Source organism: Rhineura floridana, chromosome 11, assembly GCF_030035675.1.
Source record: "Rhineura floridana isolate rRhiFlo1 chromosome 11, rRhiFlo1.hap2, whole genome shotgun sequence".
Taxonomy (NCBI): Eukaryota; Metazoa; Chordata; class Lepidosauria; order Squamata; family Rhineuridae; genus Rhineura; species Rhineura floridana.
Genome location: NC_084490.1, coordinates 29,074,096 through 29,089,895, shown reverse-complemented (window position 1 = coordinate 29,089,895; position 15,800 = coordinate 29,074,096). Strand labels below are relative to the sequence as shown.

At 44.0% G+C, this 15,800-nt stretch overlaps 1 protein-coding gene across 1 annotated transcript; it reads right to left on the bottom strand.

Annotated features, from left to right (window-relative positions):
* Positions 1–8,177: 8,177 nt before the first annotated feature.
* Positions 8,178–9,134, bottom strand: LOC133367672 (olfactory receptor 14A16-like). Its single transcript, XM_061591767.1, has one exon. It carries the CDS (start codon positions 9,132–9,134, stop codon positions 8,178–8,180), a length of 957 nt encoding a protein of 318 aa, XP_061447751.1.
* Between the last annotated feature and the right edge of the window lie 6,666 nt (positions 9,135–15,800).

Here is a 15,800-nt window from a genome sequence, read left to right as displayed (position 1 = left end):
TCATATGTGATGGGGTGTTGGGAATCCTTCCTGGTAGATCCCTCCTCCACCATCCTTCAATGGCTCTCCATGCCCTGGCCAAGTTGCAGAGGTCAGGATAACCCAGTGCCATGGAAAAGAGGGAAATAGCAGCTAAATGGGATGTCATGGTCCTGAGGACCCATCCTTGATCCCTCAGATGGGATAGGTAACTGAGGACTTTAGCTGCAGATGCTGGCCAAGGTTGTAGAGATCCCTTCACTTTGGTGAAATTAACAAATGCTTCCCCTGCTGTTGTGTCTGAATGGAAAGTGGAATGTGCAACAGAATCTAATACTCCCTGGGTGATGTTATTGTCCCAATCTCCCACAAGGCTTCCAGGAATGGCTCTGGTTCCGTGTCGGCCAAGGGGATGGGGGCTTGAAATCTGTATTCCTGAAAACAAGACAAGGCATCTGAGATGTTGGTGTCTACACCTGGAACGTGATCTGCTGAGAAGCATATGTTAGCCTCCAGACACAAAAAGACAAATTCCCAAACCAAGGTCATTGCCCGCTCAGAGCGAGATGACTGTTGATTAATGACCCTGACCACTGCCTGATTGTCACGCCAAAATCTGACTCTCTTATTCCTGAAATGTTCTTTCCACAGGGAAATTGCTGCCACTATGGGAAAGAGTTCAAGAAATGTGAGATCCCTGGTAAATCCTGCAGCCACCCGATTGTTAGGCCAGCACCTGGCACACCATTGGCCTTTGAAGTATACCCCAAACCCAAGTTCCCTGACTCATTAGATTGAACCTGAATGCTTGTGCCTGCCTCCAAGCTGTTCTGCCAAAAGTACATGCCATTGAATTGCTTAGAAAGCAGACCCAGACCCACAGGTCTTCCTTTATGGGTTTCATGAGGTGTATGTGGTGAGGGGAGCCCACCTGTGGCATGGGCAAGCCTTGCACAGAATGCCCGCCCTGGCCTAACGATCCTGCAGGCAAAATTTAAATGCCCAAACAGCACCTGCAAATCTCGGAACCTGCACTTTGGTTTTGCCAGCATCTCCTGTAAGAGGCTTTGCAGGGTAACTAGCTTGTCGGCGGGAAGGCTAGAGGTGGCTGCAACGGAGTCCAGCTGAATGCCTAAGTATGTGAGTGTGGATGTGGGCCCTTCTGTTTGTTGGGAACCAGAGGGACCCGAGGTGATCGGCCAGCCTTTGGAACGTACCCAGTAGTTTTCAGCACTCCTCAGTACCAGCAGAGCCTGAGAGTAGGAAATCATTCCGTTAGTGGGTGACCTGGCAGCTCCTTGATTCCTGGCAAACAACTCATTCCAGAAAAATGCTGAAGGATTCAAATGCTGCACAGGCAGTGGAGCAACCCATGGGCATGGCCTTGTCTACATACCAGCATTCACCAAACTTGAACCCAAGGAGGCTAATATCCTGGGGTGTACTGTTAGGAGACAGAAGGCCAATTGTATATCACACTTGGCCATGAGTGCCCCAGGCCCACACTCTCTCCCTATTTGCATAGCCTGGTCAAAAGATGCATAGCGTACTGAACATAACTTGGGTGGAATTGATTCATTGACTGAAGCACCCCCTCAGGAAAGACAGATTATGGATGAGTCAGAATTCCCCTGACGTCTTCTTGGGGACCACTCCCAGTGAGGAGACTTGTAGGTCCTCTAGAGGGGGTAAAATGAAGGGGCCTCCAACTCTACCTGCTGCACATTCCTTTGTGATTTTGTTAGCCGCAATTTCTGGCAACTCGAGGACAGATTTTTGATTGGGAGCCATGGTAGCACCTCAGTAACCAGAATGGAATGTGGAAGCCTTGTGTAATTCCCTCCCAGTTGTAACGTGCTCCATTATGATCTGGGTAACCGTCGAGGTAGGGACAGAGAGTCCAAGATCGGACTGGGATAGCAGCCAAAGCCAAGGGGCCAACCCCTGGTTTCAGGTATCCATTACTTGGAAGGGGGAGCTGTGGAGGTGGAGGTGGAGGTCTCTCTCTTATTCCCAGCAGTGGGGTTTGTGAAAGCTACAAAAGGGGCCCTGCCCTGCCCTGCCCTGCCCTAGGGCTGCGGCATGATATCCTGGCATGCAGGATTCGCAGTCATGAGCATACCTGCATCTGGACCTGTTGCACTTGCCCTGGTTGAACTCCCAACATATTTTCTTGGACCATTCCCTTCAGCAAAGCTGGAGACCTTTCCTAGCTTTGCTTGAGTCAGGCCTCCCCTCGCTCACCTCCTAAATCCATAGTTTGTTGCAAATGAAGTCCCACTGCATGCTCTTATTACTGGCTGCTTTGCAATGGAATTTCTTATCATAGGTAATTGCTGCATGATCACCAGCCTTAGCCCTGGCCATATAAACAGAACTCATAGGCCGTCCTGGGCTCCTGCTGGGAGGAAGGGTGGGATATAAATCAAATAATAAATAAATAAATAATATGGTTGGATAGGTGCCAGTCTTGTTCAGGGTAGGCTGCCTGTACAACCCCCATGAAAATTAGGTATCCCTGTGCCCAGTTGTCAAAGTCCTCTTGACATGTCTCCTATGTTCCCTTTTATGCTTGGAGTCAGATTGATCCTCCTCCTCAGATGTGAGGAGGGAGAAAATGTCCACATAGTGGCCATCCAGGATCTTTTTCCTGACTCTGCAGGGAAGATGTTCACCCGGGGTCCTTAAATGGTGGACAGTGCATCCCTTGGATGGGTGTCCACATTATACCCCCAGTCTTCCCATAGGAAGGCCATTGTTGTGGTCAATTCCTTATATCTGCACCATGCCCACTCCAGGAGCCCTGGGGTTGAACCTCTGGATCTCCAGTATGTAAGTCCTTCATTTGGTTCATCCACATCCAAGGAAGAAGACTCACCTGATTATCCTCAGTGTCAGATTCTGACCCATCCCAGTGGTCTCTCCTACAACAATGGTGCCTGGATCGGGATGGGGATCTGTGCTGTCCTGGCTCCTTCAGAGTTGGCCCCAGTGTTTCTGGGGCATTGGGGGGTAGCTGCTGCCTGCTGCCCCACCCAGGTCACCCCTGTGGATTTCCCCCCATGTGGGATGGCTGATGTTGACAGTTCTCCACCCACAACTGCATCACCACCTCCTTCATCTTCTGCATAGCTTGCCAGAGGGCTGCATTGTCTGGCATGTCATCTAGTGAGGCGGGTGCCTACCTCTCCTGCCCCAACACTCTTCTTATGAGAAGGTGAGAGGGAAGGCTTGCAGGCTACAGTGGCACATTGGGGGGGCATGGCAACTGAAAGAAAACTGCAGGACTAACATGTTAATTCAAGGCATGAACTGAGAACCCTGGTGCTCACAGGCAGTATACAGCTTTAGTACTGACATTAGCCCAACCCACATGATATTGTGAATGGAAATAGAGTTGGGAGGGGTCTATATGGCTAATGAGTCCAACCCCCTGCTCAGTGCAGGAATCCATGTAAAATTATAATAATACATGTAATAATATAACAACAACAACAAGAAGAAGAAGAAGCAGCCATATTGCTGTAGCGTAACATCGGAGATCCTACCAGTGCCACCCCATGTATGTTGGTGCTCATTAGATACTGATAAGATCAATGTGGCTCAGCACCCTAGTACCTAGAGTTCTTATTACTACCACCCTTCCAATAACAATCACAACCACCACTACCAGGGCCGGCTCCAGGAATGCTGGCGCCCTTGGGCATCAGCTTGCCCTGGGCCCCAGTGCATGTGCGCATGTGCATTCGCATGCACGCTCACTCATGTGCACAGCCCAGCCCACCCCCACCTACCAGTCTCCTGTCTTTTACTACTGCCATTAACCAAGATGGCGGCCGTGGTTTCCCTAAAGGGGTGAAGCCTCTGCTGCCATCTTTGTTGATGGCATGCATGTGTGCTACACGCGCGCATCTCTGCCATCAAGTAAGATGGTGGCAGGGACTTCAGTACCTTACAGAAATCGCAGCCGCCATCTTTGTTAAGGGCAACAGTAAAAGACAGCACACATGTAAGTGGGGAGATGTGGGGAGGTGCGGATCACAGAAGGGGAGTGGAGGGGCAGCTGAGGGGCCCCCTGTAGCTCCAGGGGCCATCGGGCCAGTGCCCAACCTGGCCGCCCTTTAGAACCGGCCCTGACCACCAGCATAACAATAAAATTACCAGTAGTAGTAGCAGTAAGTAGTAGTAGTGGTAATAATATTAATATTAATATTATTAATAATAATAATAATAATATAGTGGTAGTAATTGTAGTAGAAATTGTAAGAAACTTTATCTGTCTTGCACAAAGTTAGCTGCTCGCCCCCCCAGGCCCCCAAAGAAAGCTGCCAGAGAGCTCTTTACCATACCGACCTTGCTGTCCACATGACTCTCCGATGGTCTGATCCAGAGAAGTCCTTCCTCCAAAGCCGGTGTGTGAAGAAAGAGGCCGGCTCTCAGCTGACTGGGGCCTTTTAAAGGCATGGACCTGGCTCCACCTTTTGGCTGCTGTCACAAATTGCCCGGGATTGCAGGTAATCCCGCAAGAGATGGGACATGGATGGGAAGATACTAATTCCTCCCTCCCGTCACTGTCTGGGGTGCGCTCCGCCCCACAATTAACACCCAGAGCCAAGGCTCAAAGCTTGGCTTTCAACAGATGTGTCTTAAAGAGCCAGTGGAATACCAATGCCAATCAGGCCTCTCATATCTCAGCATGGAGAATATCCCACAACACTGGAGTCCACAGTGAGAAAGCCTACCCCCATGTTACCACAAGTCAATAATCATCAGGCCATGGCAAAAGAAACCAGGTTCCATTTGTTGATCTTTATGCCATTACTGGGCAATGGAGGGGAAGCTGGTATTTCAGATAATCTGGTCCAGAGTTGTTTAGGGCTTTGTATGTAAGTAGCATGAATGTGAAACCGATTCAGTGGTTTATTGGCAGCCAGTGCTAATGTCATAACAGTGGTATGATGTGCATCCACTAAGGGGCACCATTCACCACTACCCATTCTGCAGCATTGTGCACTAGCTGCAGTCTCAAGACCACCCAGAAGAGAAACCCCACAGACAATGCACTGCAATAGACTAAATATGAGGTTACCAGCACATGAGTCACAATGGCCAGGATAACCCTGTCCAGGAAAGGGAGCAGTTGATGAACCAACTAAAGCTTGTGATAGGCACTCTTCACCAGGGAGTCCAGATGGGCCTCTATGGACAGAGATGGTTCCAAAAGCACCCCTAAACTGTGTACATGTTCCTTCAGAGGGAGTGCAACCCTATCTAGAAATGGCAAAGTCCCCAATACCCAGACCTCAGGACCACTCACCAGTAGTGTCACTGCCTTAGCAGGATACAGCTTCAGTCTATTGGCCCTCATCCAGCCCACCACTGCATTGAACTACTGGCCCACCTTTTGCATGGCCTCTCCCAACTCAGATTTAATGGAAAAACAGAGCTGAGTGTCATCAGCATACTGGTGATGCTATGTCCCAAATCTCCTGATGAATGCTACCAACAGCGTCATATACTCTAAATGTTATAAAGCATTGGGGACAAAGCAGTAACTTGTGCCATCCCACAATGCAGTTGCCAAAGTGTAAACATAGAGTTCCACAGTGCTATTCTCTGAAATAAATGGGAATGAAGGACGTCATAACTAGATCAGAACATAACCCAAGACATTGTTTAATTGTTGTAAACTGCCCAGAGAGCTTCAGCTATGGGGCGGTATACAAATGTAATAAATCAATAAATAATAAGTATGAACAGCTGATAAAATCTGTGAGATCTTTTAAACAACTGCTTCCTAAAATGCACACTCTTCTTATGGATTATAGATATCGATTGAATGGGATTCAAGTATAAAATAAATTGCCAGTGAAATAGAACCTACAAACAGCAATTTCATGCTAACATTAAGAACAGATGTGTAGAACTGAACCATATCTTTCATTCAAAATAGCTATGAAATAGAATAATAGAATCGAAGAGTTGGATGGGGCCTATAAGGCCATCGAGTCCAACCATGTGCCCAAATGAGTGGTGATCAAAGCATCACTTCCAGATGGTTGCTGGGAATTTTCTTCTTTCAGTGATCATCAATAATCCACATTAAGATCAAATGGCACTACTACACCTATTGAGTGATGCCTTCTCGGCTGTCAGGATAGAGATCTTTATGGACAACTAATCAGCACGTCAAGTTAGAATCTGGTGGCAGTGAAAAATAAAGCCATAATATTGTTAGGGAAGGATTGAAAATAACAGAGCAAGCATCATTGAGCCACAAAACTTGTTGGATATAGTAGGATTGGGAAAATGTAACACAAAACCAAAAGGATAATCAGTTAGAAAAAGAAGTTAATACAAATAATGAACAAGTAAGCATACCCCTCCCTCCCTCCCTCCCTCCCTCCCTCTCTTTTCCCCCATCAGATTCACAACTCCTCCTCTGGCGTGACAGGTGTATGTTGAAGGAAAAGCTTATTTCAAGCTGCAGTAAAAGTGCCAGGTATATGTGATGGAAGTATATATGTGACTTCTTTTTGTCCCTAAAGATTAGGTCCCTGTTTTCCTGAATAGCTCTGCACTCATGGACCAGAGACAATGCCAACAACGTTGACTTTCTGTCTGTAACAGAACACTTTCAAAGCTTGTAATCTAAGGCTGTATTTCATCATGTATTCCAATTGTCTATTTTTGTCCTGCTGCATACTGAGGGAGACACAGAGCTTCCTCATCGGTTGCTAATTATTCCCATATGGAATAGGGAGGGAATGCTTAAGACATTTACACAAGGGAATGAATGCAACATAAAATTGCCACAGAGGATGATGCAGCAACAGTTCTTCAACTAGCTATACCTATGGGGATGTTGTGTTAACTTGGGTCTCACGACTCTGTCTTTGTTTATCAGTTCTGGTGGTCAGTGTCCTTCAGCTTTGTAGCAGCATGATTCACTGCACCTGCGTTGGAGGCCAGGTTCCCAGTCCTTAGAGAACATCTTCACTACTGAGTTATTGGCATTCACTATCTATTTTGGCCAATTAAAGGCCTCTGCTTACCTCATCTGTGTTACATAAACAAAAGCCTCCTAGACTTCTGTACTGTTTTATACTACATAGGCTGGGTGAGAAAGCATGCAAGAGGCCCACCTGGCTGCAGTGCAGGGGTGTGAGACAGGAGCATGGGACAGGGGAATGGATCATTCCATACTAAGCCTATCAATAACTTTACTAAAAAGAGAAAAAAATACAGATGCGTCCGAGACTGAGTCCTTCGACTTCGGGCAGGACACCCAGTCAGTGGTACTGTCCTGTTTTGTGTGCTGCCATTCAGGGTAAGACTGAGATCAAACCACTTTCACCCCATGCTCAGAGGCGTTGGAGGCTGGAATTTCAACAGACAGAGCTAAGGAGGAGCCTTTGCGTGCGAGATCCAGGCCTACTTAAGTGGATGCAGGGGAGGGGCCCAATTACTGAGTCAATGTCGTAGAGACGCAAAGACATAATTACTAAGAGTTAATTCAAGGAAAAAGTTCCTAGAAAGCACTGTTAGGTTAACGAGGTGCACCACTTTCGATGTATAGATAACTTTACTAAAAAGAGAAAAAAACACAGAGATGTCCGAGAATGACTTTGGGCAGGACACTCAGTCAGTGATACTGTCCTGGTTTTGTGTGCTGCCGTTGTAATAAAGTTAACATTGACTCTATGGATTCATATTGGAACCTCAATTTGATTTTTAAAAAAAAGTTGGAAAAATTGCCTAGAGCAATTGAAATCAACAACAGACTATAACATAAATTAACCATTCAGGATCTAATGGGGGGGGGAGAACTGAAGACTGCAAAACTGGCCAATCCAACCGTTCAGCCATTTACTTCCATCATTTTAGTGTAAGGCCTCCCCTTTCACAATTTGCCTCCCTTTCAGAACAATTCGAGAGAGATTCAATCTGCCTGCTGCAGGACTGGTTTTGTTGCCTTCTTCGTTGGGGAGGGGATGTCAAGGGACTGGGACCAACCCACCAAGGCAGAAACCAAGAATGTTCTCTGTCAAGTCAAAATCAGTTATGAGATATGTCTCTTCAAACCTAAAGTGTTTCAAATGGCAACACACATTCTTATTAGAGAAAACAATTATTATAAATGTCTGCAATGTTATTTTTCAAAAAGAAGCTGAATCACAGATGAAAGAGGAACAGGCTTATAGATGAATGGGATAAATCTTCTTATTCTTCTTACCAAGAATAAAACCAAGCAACTTCCACAAGGCAGCTTTGACATCTTTGTTCCTCATGCTGTAGATTATTGGGTTCATCATTGGAGGCATTACAATATATAACACAGCAAGCACTTGATCCACATTGTATGGAGAGTTAGAGGTTTGCATAACATTGCCAAACACACCAGTTCCAAAAAGTATGGAGATAACTGTGATGTGGGGAATGCAAGTCGAGAAGGCTTTCTGCCTGTTTGCCAAAGAAGGCATTCTCAGCACTGTGGTAAAGATCTGCACATAAGACATGACAATGAACACAAAGCAGCCAAAACCTGGTATTGAACTAAAGAGAAGAGCCCAAAGCTCATTGAGGTATGAATCAGAACAGGAGATCTTCACAACATGTGGGATTTCACAGAAGAACTGGTTAATGACGTTGGAGCAGAAGGGCAGTGAAAAAACAGTTCCAGTGTGCAAAGCAGCATTAAGGAAACCTCCCATCCATGCTCCTCCTGCCATCTGGATGCAGCTACTCCACTTCATCATAGATGAATAGTGCAGTGGTTGACAGATAGCTACATATCGATCATAGGCCATGACAGTGAGGAGGAACAAGTCCGATGACAGGAAAAGGAGAAAGAAAAACATTTGTGTGACACATTCGGAATATGAAATCAGCTGTATATTCTTGAGGGAATTGGCCATGGATTTAGGCATGATGACAGAGGTTAATCCAAGGTCAAGGATTGATAGGTTGACAAGAAAGAAATACATTGGAGTGTGCAGGTGACTACTAATAATTACAAGGGTAATGATCAGAAGATTTCCTATCAGTATAGCCAGGTACATTGCCAAGAAGATCACAACGTGCAAAATCTGAAGTTCTCGGCCTCCAGAAAATCCCAGAAGTAGGAAGTTTTCTATGATGGTTATGTTCAACATGGCATCTATAATATGTTGACTGTTGGGGAAAGAGGGAAATGTTTTTTATAAATTCCTTGCACATAAAAGAATGTGAATTCACACTGAATTCTGAAATGTCTCCAACATTGTATTCACTTCCAAGTATGATTCATGAAATGTATTACTTTTTTGTTAGATGATTGATACCATGATTTTAGTTCTCCCATTGGAGTATTTTGCTCCTTGGCTTGGGCCACTTGTGTGTCCCATCACGTCCCTTTCATAATGGCCTTATGGTCCTGAAAGTGCAGTGGTTTACAACAGGGAGGAGGAGACAGGAAAGCCCCATGTGCAAGTCCTAGATCCAGCCTTTAGTCTTCAAGGCAATACTCACACGTAACACCAGTTCTGTAACTCCAGTTCTATGTTCTGCTGCTCAGGAAATAGCCTAAAGGCATATGTTGCAGCTCTGTTCCTGAAGATAAGCACATTTGGTTATGAACATTGCCTGGATAGAATGTCACACAGGAACCATAGGTCAGCCACTCTGAGATATTCAGAGAAAGAATGGAGCATAAATGTCACAAATAAATAAGATTATAGTGACTTGAATCTTAAAATAACTTATTTTCACAGAATAAATTTTCCCATTCCCACCTCTCATATTATTAGGGACCCTTCTCTAATATTCTATTGAAACTTATCATGGGTCACAGGTGGATACAAGGGGAAAGGGAGGAGCGGAAACTCTTCTTGAGTGAAATTCCTTTAGATTATTTATATCTAGGATCCAGTTTAATGTGATTCATCTAGGTATAAATCAACCATCACTGACATTTCCCTAACTTATCTGCTCACATGTGAAAGACTTGACCATAGCATATTGATGTTACAACCAGACACCCATTTTAGGTTTTCAGTTTTTTTTAATCTGCATGCCTAAAATGTTTTAAACTCTCATATGCCTAGTGGAAGAATTTTTGTGTGTCAATGATAGGCATGATAATCTTAACTCAAAAAATACATATGATGAATACTCTAAATTTACTACTTCTCTGGATTTTAGATTATATTTTTCAAAAACCTGAACATCCCATTATAAAGATCCTCTTAAAAGTAGTACAAGTTAGCAAGTTCTCTCAATAGCCCTCTGAGTTCTCATGAGATCAAAACATTACGGTCATATATTTTCTCTGCACTCTCAGATCACTATTGGCCCTATCTTTCTTCACCTTCACTGCTGTGTGATGCTTCATCTTAGTGACTCATTAGACAAATTCTAATCTCTGTACCTATCTTTGCCTTTTCTGCCTAGCATGGAATGCACCATGTCAGGAAAGAGATACCATAAGTTCTGCACTGTGGAAAGCATTTAATCAATGACAACAGTAGCAGAAGCAATAGCTGGGTGTGAGGATGGCAGGGAGAAATCCCACAAAAGACAGTACCATCCCTTGCTATGTTGTAAACAACCATGGGTTGGTTCACCTATTGGTCTAGTTTTGTTTTAAGAATGTAAGAGCCTTGCTGGATCAGACCAAAGCCCCCTTTAATGCAGCATCCTGTTCTGACAGTGGTAAACCAGAAGCCTATGGGAAGCCTGCAAGCAAGATCTGAGAACAACAGTACTCTCCCCATTTGTGATTCCCAGAAGCTAGCATTCAGGGGCATACTACTTATTAGCCATCATAGCTAATAGATGCTGACAGCCTTCTTTTCATTTAGACCCATATTTCCTGACAGTTTTTCCCATACCCAGGATAACTGGAAACAAGAAAAGTAACTAGATGCAGAATCAGTATCCAGAATTACCCATATTTTAGGCAGAGCTTAAAGGAACACAGACTGGAGCCCACTCAGCACTCTGACCAGCCAGGATGGACATGTGCCCAAATGCCTGATGATTGAAGCATCATTTCCAGTTGGTTGATGGGAAAAATGTCCTTTCAGCAATCAACAATAATCCATGTTGAGATGAAATGTTACCACTACCCATATAGAGTGATGCATTCTAGCTTCTCAGCCTAGAGATCTTTGTGGACAACTAATCAGAACATCAGGTTAGAATCCAGTGGCAGTGAAAAATAAAGCCATAATGTTATTAGGAAAGGATTGAAAATAACAGAGCAAGCATCGTTGAACCACAGTACTTGTTGGATATGGTAAGATTAAGGAAGCAGAATGAAAATCTGAAAGGATAATTAGAAAAAGGAGGTAACACAAATAATAAACTAGTAAGTACAAAACTAATATATTTTAAATAAGGTGGAAAAAGAAAAATGGAATTAAATGGAATGAATGAAAAAGATGCCAAGGAAAGGGAAATGGGAGAAAACAGTTTCCAATAAGATCTGAGGACACAGAGATAAAATCCATACTGTATTTTCCAATAGATTTCATCAAGGTGATATTTGCAATTCTGCTCCAAATCATTTATCAGCAACATGGCTTCTATTTACTTGGTTGGCCTAGATGCCTCTCTTTTTCTGTCAGCTCTTACTTTTTTATTCAGTAAAGTACAAATACCACAAGCAGACATTGACCATTTCCTTATTCTCTACTCACATTGATGACACTTCTTTCACATCCCATGAAATTGTTTGATATTCTCTTTCTCTCTCTCTCTTCTGTCAGATTCACAACTCCTCTGGCTTGACAGGTGTATGTTGGAGGAAAATCTTATTTCAAGCCACAGTAAAAGTAACAGGCATATGTGATAGAAATATATAGGTGACTTTTTTTTGTCCCTAAAGATTAGTTCCCTGTTTCCCTGAATAACTCTGCACTAATGGTCCAGAGACAATGCCAACGACACTGAATTTCTGTCTGTAACAGAACAATTCTGAGTTTGCAGTCAAAGGCTGCCTTTCATCTATTGTCTATTTTTATCATGCTGCATACTGAGAGAGACCCAGAGCTTCCTCATCTGGTGTTAATCATTCCCCTATGGAATAGGAAGGGAATGCTTAAGACATTTACAAAAGGGAATGAATGGAACAGTAAACTTGCTACATTGGATGATGCAACAGCAGTTCTTCATCATCATTGCCAAGGATGGGAAATTTCTCTTCATCATTATGGAAGTAGTTGTACACCCATGAAGCATCAGAGACATTAGGCAGGATCCTGTAAATTGCCCATGCCCTTATAGTTGCAATGGACCCACACATGCATCATAGTTATATAGGACAGTGCCATCAGAAAAAGGCTCCCATTAAGGCTGCTGTTATACATCTAACTTGAAGATCCTTCTTCTATTCAATTGCAAAAGAAAAGTAAAGTTCACCTAAGCACATGCCCAGAAGCCTTCCGAGAAAAACTTCCAACATAATTACTGAAGGGTTAGTACTCACTTAACATTCATCAGAGCATGTGTCTTGGTTCCCTGCTAACAAATAGAACTATTCCTTCAGCAGAATGTTGAAACAAAAGAAGATCCCTTGTGGATCAGACCAAAGGTCCATCTAGTCCAGTATCTTATTTTCCATAGAAACAGATGCCTTTGGTAAACTCATGAGCAGACTGACAAAATAATAACGCTCTTCTCTCATTACAACTGGCACTTGCAGATATGTGAATTTGTAGATTCCATATAGTCATCACTACTGATACCTACTGTCACCATTGCTAACACCTGTTGAGAGACCCTTCCTTCATTAATTTCTCTAATCCCTTTTGAACCCCTTCTGTTCTGGCCAACCCAGTTGGATTCAAAATCAGACTCATGGTGTTTTTTTCTCTACTATGTTGAATGTGAAATCTCAGTTTAGAGCATTTCATAAATCAGCTTACAGATTATACAGAACTCTACGTCTCTATGCAGCATAACTAAGTATGACAACTCATGCTAAGACATTGTTGCAGCAGTAAGCCACACTCCCTAAGACCCTTTAAGTATAGGCTCAGAGGGGGCTTTCTCTATTTGTGTGGGAAAGGTTTCTCTGAATGGGACTGCATGAGCAAGCCAGCACGCCTACAGACAAGTTGAAAAGCTTGCACTGCCTATACAAACTTGCACATCTGCCTGCACATTGTTGGTGATGGTAGCAATTCATTGAGATCCTCCTCGGACTCTGCCTCTGGTTGAGCCTCTGATTCCTCATCAAGAGGCGGCCTGAGTGGCACCTCGGGCAACAAGGGAGAGCTGAGGGGAGAGAAACGGGTTCACTCATTCTCAGACAGTGTTTCTTCAGGTTTAATTTGAACAAGAGGGGCAGAGCTATCCAATGTCTAAAGTGCTGAAATCTTCTCCTGTTTCAGCCCCCTCTCGTTACAACCCACTGGATCCCTCCTCAGGATCCCCAGGCTCTCCACATTTCTGCAGCAATTTGTGAACTCTCACAAATATTCTTCAGCATTGCAGTGTGAATTTCTCCTAACAAACACAATTTTATGCAGTTTTCACTAATGTACACATTTATGCAAGCAATTTCTTCTAATACAATGAATTTTATGCCTTTTCCATGTATTGATTTTCAAGCACTTTCCCCCTCAATATATGCAGTATTGTAAACATTGTTTGGAGAACTGCATTGCAAAATGTGAATATGTGCGAATTTTGAAGGATGGTGTTTTGCCAAGGAAAGAGGTTTGTGGGGGGATTTCAAAGGCAATGATCAGACCAGTGGAAAGCATATACTGTTTTATTAGAGAGCACATAGCATTTGATTGCAGGCAAGGCCTTAAACAAAGATACAAGCAACTAATGAGCAAGGTTATCTTACGTCTCCTTTCTGTTGTTGGGAGCCGCAGGTCAGCAACAATGGAGAGATCCCAGCTGATGGCCAACAGGTACACAGCACCTCCTCCTGTCTAGGTCTGTGCTGAAGCTTCCTCGACAGGAGTTGGGGAGCCTTATTTATACCCAAAAGAGCCCCTGGACCTGGGTGCAGGTTTGCACCTATGACTTTAACTAGCTATACCTATGGGGATGTTGTTTTAATTTGGGTCTCACAATTTTGTCTTTGTTTTCAGTTCTTTTGATCAGAGTCCTTCAGCTTTGTAGCAGCATGATTCATTACACCTGCCTTGAAGGCCAGGTTCCCAGTCCTAAGAAAACATCTTCACTAATGAGCTATTGGCATTCACTGTCTATTTTAGCCAATTAAAAGCCTCTGCTTACCTCATCTTTGTTACATAAACAAAAGTCTCCCAGACTTCTGTACTGTTTTATACTACATAGGCTGGGTGAGAAAGCATGGAAGAGGCCCACCTGGCTGCAGTGCAGGGGCATGAGACAGGAGCATGGGACAGGGGAATTGATTAATTAATAGTGTTCCCAGTTCTAAATGTAAGGCCACATTGGAGACACAACTGGGGACACCCATTATTGACCACAGGCACTTGGATTGGATAGATTCCAGCAGGGCATAATTACCACCGCTACAGATTTGGGTCCCATAAAGTAATTGAGCAATGACCTTGGCATTAAATACCTGTACAGCCGAGGGGACGTATTGGCCACCTTTTGTATAGAAGAATGAAAGCAATGCCTTGACCGTTCTCTGGGCAGACTTGGCAGACCTATTCAGATGCGCCTTCCAGATGCCCAAAGAATGAAACAGAATTCCCAGGTATCTGAAAGCAGTGACTTGGTCAATGGGGTGATTATCAATTTGCCACTGTTGTTTGCATCTTCTTCTGGAAAATAGCAATACCTTACATTTGGCATAATTATTTTTAGTAGTTCTTCTGTACAAAAGGAGGCAAGCTCTCTCAACAGACGGCACAAACCAATGGTCGTTTGAGATAGAACAATGTCATCAGCATACAGGAGTGAGGACACATGTCTCTTCGCCAAGTTAGGGGGGTGGGAATTTACCCCCTCCAGACGTTTGACTAAAGAGTTGGTATAAAGATTAAATAAGGAGGGTGCGAGGATGCAACCCTGTTTCACTCCATTAAAAGTTGGAATAGGTCAGATAAATGTCCGGCTCGATTGCATCTGACCTTAAGTAGGTCTTCGCATGTAAACAGTGAATTAAGCACAGCAGGCGTCTATCAATATTCGTGGCCTGTAGTTTTTCCCAAAGTCTGTCCCGAGGTATAAGATCGAATGCTGATTTAAGATCGATAAAAGCAGTGAAAAGTGCTCCCCCCCTTGTGGGAGGAATATTTTTCCTCTAAGTGCTGGAGGATGAGGCCCTGGTCGATGGTAGAGCACCCTAGTCTGAAACCGGCTTGTTTGTCTGCCAAAATATTTTCGTTCTCCATCCAAGTGGATAGCTTCTCAAGGAGATGGCTAGCATATAGTTTGCTGATGACACTTAGCAAACTAATAGGTCTATAATTTGATGGATCCGATCTTTTACCTTTTTTATAAATGGGGACAACAATGGGCATCTGCCAGTCCTCAGTGATACAAGCAGATTGATCGATAGCAGTAAACAGTGCCGCCAGAATGGGTGCCCACCAATCTATGTGTTCCTTGAGGTATTCCGGAGGGACATTGTCGACACCAGGCGCTTTGCCCATCTTGAGCTTGTTAATAAGTGCTGTCATTTCAAAGGTAGAAACTGGGGGCCAGCTTGGTAAGGTATTAAGATCGTCCCGTGGTAAGCTGTTGATATTTTGGCTCTTAGCAAAAATGCCAGCAAAGTAGGATTCCCACTCACTAGCCGATATATGATAATCAATGCACGATGGTGCAAACTGGCACCCCCTAGAAACCAGCCTCCAGAAAGTTCCAGAGTCTTTTTGTCTGGA

What these genes read in the sequence shown, in the direction of transcription:
- LOC133367672 (XM_061591767.1), bottom strand. Translation starts at nt 9,134, where the DNA reads ATGTTGAACATAACCATCATAGAAAACTTCCTACTTCTGGGATTTTCT.